This window comes from Arachis ipaensis, chromosome B04, assembly GCF_000816755.2.
Source record: "Arachis ipaensis cultivar K30076 chromosome B04, Araip1.1, whole genome shotgun sequence".
Taxonomy (NCBI): domain Eukaryota; kingdom Viridiplantae; phylum Streptophyta; class Magnoliopsida; order Fabales; family Fabaceae; genus Arachis; species Arachis ipaensis.
The window spans coordinates 41,479,216-41,487,358 of record NC_029788.2 but is presented as its reverse complement, the minus strand read 5'-3'; the positions used below and the strand labels follow the sequence as shown (position 1 = coordinate 41,487,358).

Genomic DNA, 8,143 nt, shown 5'->3' with positions numbered 1-8,143 from the left:
CTCAGCAGGGCTCCTCCCCTCAACCTAGAAGGTTTAGAAACTCATACTGAAAAGATAATACAATGGAAAAACATGAATAATGCTGAAAAGTATGCGTGATTGATGTAAAATACACTTTAAATACTAAACAGATGACTAGTAAGGGTAAAATAGTCTATTTAGTGCTAAAATCCACTTTTGGGGCCTACTTTGTGAGTGTTTGGACTGAGCTTTGATGAAATCCACGTGCTTAGGCTTCCTGGGGTGTGGAACACCCACTAGGGGGTCCTCTATGGGCCTTTGTACATTGGGCTCTGCTCTTTGGGCGCTGGACACTTGGAAGGAGGCAGGACGCTGGCGTTGGACGCCAGTTTTGGGCCTTCTAATCTAAAGCAAAGTATGGACTATTATATATTGCTGGAAAGCTCTAAAAGTCAGCTTTCCACAATTATTATGAGCGCTCCATTTAGACCTCTGTAGCTCCAAAAAAGCTCTTCCAAATGCAGGCAGGTCAGATCTGGACAGCATCTGTAGTGCTTTCTCTGTCTCTGAATCAGACTTCTGCTCCAGCTCCTCAAATTCAGCCAGAAAATACCTGAAATTGCCCAAAAACACAAAAACTCATAGTAGTATCCAAAAATGTGAATTTAACACTAAACCTATAAAAACTTAATACAAACTAAACAAAAACTACTAAAAACTATATAAAAGTGATGCCAAAAAGCGTATAAAATATCCGCTCATCAGCTTACCCAGGGGCTGTCTGAAATGGGATAGATATCCCAGCCTCCCACAGTTTTATGACTTCTTTTTGGACTACTTCCTTCATGGCCGGATTCAATCGCCTCTGTGGTTGCACCATTGGTTTGGCATCTTCCTCGAGCCTGATCTTGTGCATGCACTGGGTTGGACTAATTCCTTTTAAGTCACTTATAGTCCACCCAATAGCTGTTCTATGGGTCTTCAACACTTGAATCAGTGCTTGTTCTTCTTGCGGCTCTAAAGCTGAGCTTATGATCACTGGATAAATGGCACCATCTCCTAGAAACACGTATTTCAAGGATGATAGTAATGGCTTGAGCTCGAGTTTGGGAGGTCCATCCTCCACTTTAGGAGCTTTTAATTATTCCTCCTATTCTTCTGGTGCCTCTATGTCAGGCGTGTTAACAATGGCCAAATTGCATAGGTTTAGATTTTCTCACTAAAAATAGAATTAGCGTTGTAAGTATAGTCCTAACCCGACAATTGACCATCAATCAAATGTTATCACAATTCAAACCAAATATAAACCGAGAGTATTTAACTTCTGGGTCGTCTTCCTTAGGAGTTGCAATGAAATGTCATGTTATTGGCTATGGGATATTTCTGGGGTTTTGGTTTAAAGAGACAAGAAAAGTAAATGGCAAGAAAGTAAATGAACATACAAGAAGACTCTTGGTGAGAATTGGGGAATTAAGGATTCATATCCTAGTTATGGACCATAAACATGGCAATTGTGTGGAATTAATCACAATTAGTCTATCCTACTTGAGAATTAGTCAAAAGGGCATAATTGATTCTAATCCCTAAGTCCTAGTCAACACTATGGGTCACTTAGAGTCAAGGAAAACCAAACCAATTAACAATCCTCACACAATACAGAATGGACATCCACAACTCAATTCCACCCAAACACCCAATTTCTCAACCAAGAGTGTGAAAAGCTAAACATGCAAGAAACTAAAAATCAAAGCAATAAAAGTCAAAGCAATTAAACTTCAAATGCAAGAAACCTCTTGGCAAGTAATTGAGAACTAAGATTACCTATCCTAGCCATTGACCACAAACACATGATGATTATGAAGAGTTAATCCTTCTTAGTCAACCTTACATCGAAGATAAGTCAAATAGGCATAGTTGATTTCAATCCCTAAGTCCTAAGTCAACACTATTGGGTCACTTAATGTCAAGGGAGACCAAATCAACTAACTACTCTAATATATCAAACAAGAATAGACATCAATGACTCAAGGATCACCAAAGTCATCAAATTCAAACCAAGAGTGAGGAAAAACTAAGTAAAGACTAAACCAAGCATTTTATCAAATACTTGGTGTGCATGAAAATAAAATAATATTAAAATACATTAAAAATAAAATCTAACTACCAAAAGCAAGAAAATGATAACAACAACTAAAAGAAGCATTAAATGAACATAAAACATAAATTGCATTAATTGTAAATTAAAATCACAAAGAGGGTTCATAACATGAAAATGACAAGATAAAGGAAAGAACAAAGGAAATGAAGAAGAACAAAGATGTAATAAAAATAAATGACAAGGAAAAGTAAATGAAAACAAGAATTAAAAGTAGAAATTATAAGAAATTAAACTAAGAAAGTCTAGTTCTAGAGAGAAGGGGGAGCTTCTCTCTCTAGAAAAAAACCTACATTATGCTAAACTAAAACTAATTTCCCCCCTCCCTTCACATGGATTGAGGCCTTCTTTGATATAGGAAGAATTAGCTTCAGAAAGTCTAAAAACTGGGCTCTAGAGGCCTAGAAATCACCCCCAGCGATTTCCATTAAGTGAGTCACGTGTTGGTACGTGTGCATACGCACAGGTGTGTACGTACGCACACATGCTGATTTTCTTCTTGTGCACACGCACAGGATGTTGTGCGCATGCACACATGGCTGTGTGGTTCTTGTGCGTACACACAGGGGTTGTGCGCACGCACACTCCAATATGTGCTTCTGCTTTGTTTTCTTCATGTTTTCTCCCAATTTCATGCTCTTCTTCCACTCTTATCAAGCCATTCCAACCTAATACACCTGAAATCACTCATCAAAACCATCAAGGCATCGAATGGGATAAAAGTGGGATAAAAGTTATTAAATTAAGCATAAAATAGCATGTTTTCACAATTAGGCTCAATTTAGGGAGAGAACACAAAAGTATGCTATTTGGATGAATAAATGTGGGTTCAAGTGATGAAATCCACTCAAATCAAACCAAAATATATCGTCAAATATGGATTCATCACGTGTCATCCCCCAGGATGTCATCCAGCTCCTCCTCGAGTCTCTCAATTGCATGTACCTCTTCCACCAGGGGGTCGATAATATCAATCCTCATACATTCCTCTGGGGTGTCAGGGTACTGCATAGCTTTGACAGCATTGAGTACGTATTGGTCCTCATTGACTCTCAGTGTCACTTCCCCTTTTTGCACATCAATGAAGGTTCTTCTTGTAGCCAGAAAGAATGATGGAAATATTCTTGTGTTCTTCCATATTCAACACTACAAAGTCTGTGGGGAATGCAAAGGTCCAACCCTTACAATCATGTCTTCAACTACCCCTGAGGGGAACTTGATGGAGCCATCAGCAAGCTGAAGGCAGATGCGGATGGGCTTCACTTCTTGAGTCCCAAGATTCCTTAGTAGTGATAAGGGCATCAGATTGATCCTTGCTCCAAGATCACATAGGGATTTCCTTGTGTAACCATCTCCGAGAGTACAGGGTATCACAAAGCTCCCAAGGTCTTGAAGTTTCTCTGGTAGGGTTCTTTGGATGACTACACTATATTCTTCAGTGAGGAGGACAGTCTCTACTTCCCTTCAATCCTTCTTGTGGCTAAATATATCCTTCATGAACTTGGCATAGGAGGGTATTTTTTCAAGGGCTTTTGCAAATGGGATCTTGATCTCTACGGTTTTGAGGTAATCCGCAAACCTAGCAAATTTCTTGTCCTTTTCAGCTTGACAGAATTTTTGAGGATATGGCATCCTGGTCCTGTACTCAGGTGTACTGAGTGGTGTAGGGTGAGTATCCATGGTGCCAGACTGAGGATTACCAGCTTGCTTAGGATAGATGTTCCCTGAACTGGGACGTGCTTGGCCTCCCCTATCTGGGCGTTCAACTCCAACATAACCCCCTTTTGGGCGTTGGATGCCCTTGTTACCCCTCCCCCTGGGAGTTTAGCGCCCTTGCTAGTGCCAAGGGTTGCTCTATTTTCATCTTCTGACGTTTTTCCTTTCCCTTGCTTCTTACTGTTCTGAGACTGGGTAGTCAGGGATCTTCCACTCCTCAGTTGAATAGTTTGACATTCTTCTCTTATCTGGTTGGACAAATGCTGTTCAGCCTGGTTCAACCGTGCCTCTATGTTCTTGTTAGAGGCCCGGGTCTCTTGTAACACTTCTTGCAGACTTAGCAACTATTGTGTGAGAGAGTGTAGCTGCTGTGTCAATGATTCACTTTGTTTTGGAGGGTCTGATTTAGTGGACACTGCCTTGACCTCTCCTTTCATTGCAGTCTCACTAGATGAGTATAGGTGCTGGTTGCTGGCCACTGTCTCAATGAGTTCTTGAGCTTCTTCGATTGTCTTTCTCATGTGGATTGAACCACCCACAGAATGATCTAGGAACATCTTAGCCCTATCTGTGAGTTCGTAATAAAAGATGTCTAGCTTTATCCATTCTGAGAATATTTTTGTGGGGCATTTCTGTAGCATCATTCTGTATCTCCCCCAGGCATCATGAAGAAACTCATTCTCTTCTTGTCTGAAGCCTTGAATGTCCAGCCTTAGTTGGGTTAGCTTCTTTGGGGGGAAGTATTGGTTCAAGAATTTGTCCACCGGCTTATCCCATGTTTTCAAGTTCAATTTGGGTTGAGTATCCAGCCATCTCTTTGCTTGGCCTTTTACAACAAATGGGAAGAGTATGAGTCTGTAGAGATCCTGGTATACTCCTCCGGTTCGTACTGTGTCAGAAATTTGCAAGAAGTTTGCAAGGAACTCTGTAGGTTCTTCTTGCAAAAGTCCCTGAAACTGACAGTTTTGCTGTACTAGGATAATTAGCTGTGGGTTGAGCTCAAAATTGGCAGCTCTAATAAGTGGTATGCAAATACTTCTTCCATAGAAGTCAGGAGTGGGGGCTATATAGGACCCCAAAGTTCTCCTTGGTTGTGCACTCTCAAGTGGTTCCATAATGAATTTTTGTTGTTCCTACTTACACAAACAAGAAGCAAAGCAAAGAAAATGTGGGGACCTCTATGTCACAGTATAGAGAGCTCCCAGTGAAATGTCCTAAAGAGATATGAAATAAATTAAAGTGATATTGCTAAAGATGAAAAATTCAAAATAGAAATACTAGAATCAATCTAAATTTTTGAATTTTTAGACTTAGAAAGGAAAGGAGTTTCAAAACGTTTTTTTTTTTTTTTTGAAATTTGAAAAGGAAACAAGCTAAAGGGACACCAAACTTAGAACTTTTGAAATCAAACTAATCCTAATTTCGAAAAAGTGGAGAGAGAAAAACACTACCAGACACCAAACTTAAAAATTTTGAATTCAAACAATAGAAAATACCTAAAAAATCAAATAAAGAGAAAGGAAACAAGAACAATTTCCAAAAATCAAAAGAAAGATAATCAAACAAAAACAAATAAATAAAAAAATACCTGATCTAAGCAGTAGGACAAACGGTAGTTTTTCAATCTCGAACAATCCCCAGCAACGGCATCAAAAACTTAGTGCGCAAAAATGTAACTCGTACAACTGAACCGGCAAGTGCACCGAGTCGTCCAAGTAATACCTTAGGTGAGCGAGGGTCGAATCCCACGAGGATTGTCGGATTGAGCAAGCTGTGGTTATCCTACAGATCTTAGTCAGGCGAATAGAAAGTTGATTGTTATTGTTGTAGGTGCATAAACAAAACAATAATGAAAGCAATAATGAATTAACGTAGAAACAATAGTGAGAAAACAGTTAAGGCCTCGGAGGTGCTTATTCTTCCAGATTGATACTTCTTACTGACTACTTTAACGATGAGTGATTCATTCAACGGCAAGACTGTAAGTGATTAAGCCATGGTTCGTGGTCATTAATCTCCTCAGATCTAAACTAAACGCTCGAATAGGTCAGTCAATCTGGTAGAGGGTGAAGCACACACAATTTATTCTCTGATGATCCTACTCAAAACACCACAAACAAGGTCGGATCTTCCGGATCGGAGAATGACGCTCTATGATTCTAGCCTTGGAGCCACAGGAACCTCAATTACCCTGACTAATGAGATTTCATGTCACATATACCAATTAGCCCAAGTAACTTGTTGGAACCTGTGATGTACTCTCAAGTTGTAGCTCAATACTATCCGGATCAGGACTCGTAAAGAACTCATGTAGAACAAGGGGTCATACTGTCGTTCCACCCCAGATTCATAAATATGAAGAACGAAAATACACCATAAAATAGAATCAAACATATATTAAGGTAGAAAGGTAATAATATTAATCCATAGAAATGAGCAGAGCTCATATCCTTAACCTAGGAGGTTTAGCCGCTTATACTTTACAGAAAATATAGTTCTGAGAAGTGGTATGCGAAATTGTTACTCAGGTCGTGAATTGTTGTTCGAAATCTAAACATATCTTCACAACTTCTCATAACTTACTAGCAAGTGCACTGGGTCGTCCAAGTAATAAACCTTACGTGAGTAAGGGTCGATCCCACGGAGATTGTTGGTATGAAGCAAGCTATGGTCACCTTGTAAATCTCAGTCAGGCGAATATAAAATGGTTATGGAGTTTTCGAAATTAATTAATAAAAGAGGGATAGAAATACTTATGTAAATCATTAGTGAGAATTTCAGAAAAGCGCATAGAGATGCTTTCGTTCCTCTGAACCTCTGCTTTCCTGCTGTCTTCATCCAATTATGCTTACTCCTTTCCATGGCTGGCTTTATGTAAGGATGTCACCGGTGCCACTGGCTACTTTCAATCCTCTCGGGAAAATGGTCCAAATGCTCTGTCACAGCACGGCTAATTGTCTGGAGGCATCCCCCTTGTCGTTGGTTGCATCCTATTCCTCTATGTGAAAATGGTCCGATGCGCTGTCACTGCATGGCTAATTATCTTGGAGGTTCTCGATCATACTGGAATAGGATTTACTATCCTTTTGCGTCTGTCACTACGCCCAGCACTCGCGAGTTTGGAGTTCGTCACAGTCATTCAATCCCAGAGTCCTACTCGAAATACCACGGACAAGGTTTAGACTTTCCGGACTCTCATGAATGCCGCCATCAATCTAGCTTGTACCACGAAGATTCTGATTAAGAGATCTAAGAGATACTCATTCAATCTAATGTAGAACGGAAGTGGTTATCAGGCACGCGTTCATAGGGAATGATGATGATTGTCACGTTCATCACATTCAGGTTGAAGTGCGAATGAATATCTTAGAAGTGAAATAAGATGAATTGAATAGAAAACAGTAGTACTTTGCATTAATCTTTGAGGAACAGCAGAGCTCCACACCTTAATCTATGGAGTGCAGAAACTCTACCGTTTGAAAATACATAAGTGAAAGGTCCAGACATGGCCGAATGGCCAGCCCCCAAAACGAGATCACAGGATCAAAATACAATCCAGGATCCAGGATGTCTAATACAATAGTAAAAAGTTCTATTTATAATAAACTAGCTACTAGGGTTTACAGAAGTAAGTAATTGATGCATAAATCCACTTCCGGGGCCCACTTGGTGTGTGCTTGGGCTGAACTTGAATACTACACGTGCAAAGGCTCTTTCTGGAGTTGAACGCCAGGTTGTAACGTATTTCTGGCGTTCAACTCTGGTTTGTGACTTGTTTCTGGCGTTTAACTCCAGACAGCAGCGTAGAACTGGCGTTCAACGCCCTTTTACGTCATCTAAACTCGGCCAAAGTATGGACTATTATACATTGCTAGAAAGCCCTAGATGTCTACTTTCCAACGCAATTATAAGCGTGCCATTTTGAGTTTTGTAGCTCCAGAAAATCCACTTTGAGTGCAGGGAGATCAGAATCCAACAGCATCAGCAGTCCTTCTTCAACCTCTGAATCTGATTTTTGCTCAAGTCCCTCAATTTCAGCCAGAAAATACCTGAAATCACAGAAAAACACACAAACTCATAGTAAAGTCCAAAAATGTGAATTTAACATAAAAACTAACAAAAACATCCCTAAAAGTAGCCAGATTCTACTAAAAACGTACTAAAAACAATGCCAAAAAGCGTATAAATTATCCGCTCATCACACATCACAACACAAATTGTTGCTTGTCCCCAAGCACCTGAAAATCAAATAGGATAAAAAGAAGAGAATATACTATAAATTCCAAACTATCAACTATCAATGACTCCAAT

General features: G+C 39.8%; 1 protein-coding gene across 1 annotated transcript; it reads right to left on the bottom strand.

Moving 5' to 3' along the window:
- LOC107636394 lies at nucleotides 3,002-3,796 on the bottom strand. The gene is made up of 3 exons (XM_016339910.1): nucleotides 3,618-3,796; nucleotides 3,302-3,527; nucleotides 3,002-3,247 (listed from the first exon to the last, which is right to left on the bottom strand). Exons 1-3 carry the CDS (start codon nucleotides 3,794-3,796, stop codon nucleotides 3,002-3,004), a joined length of 651 nt encoding a protein of 216 aa, XP_016195396.1.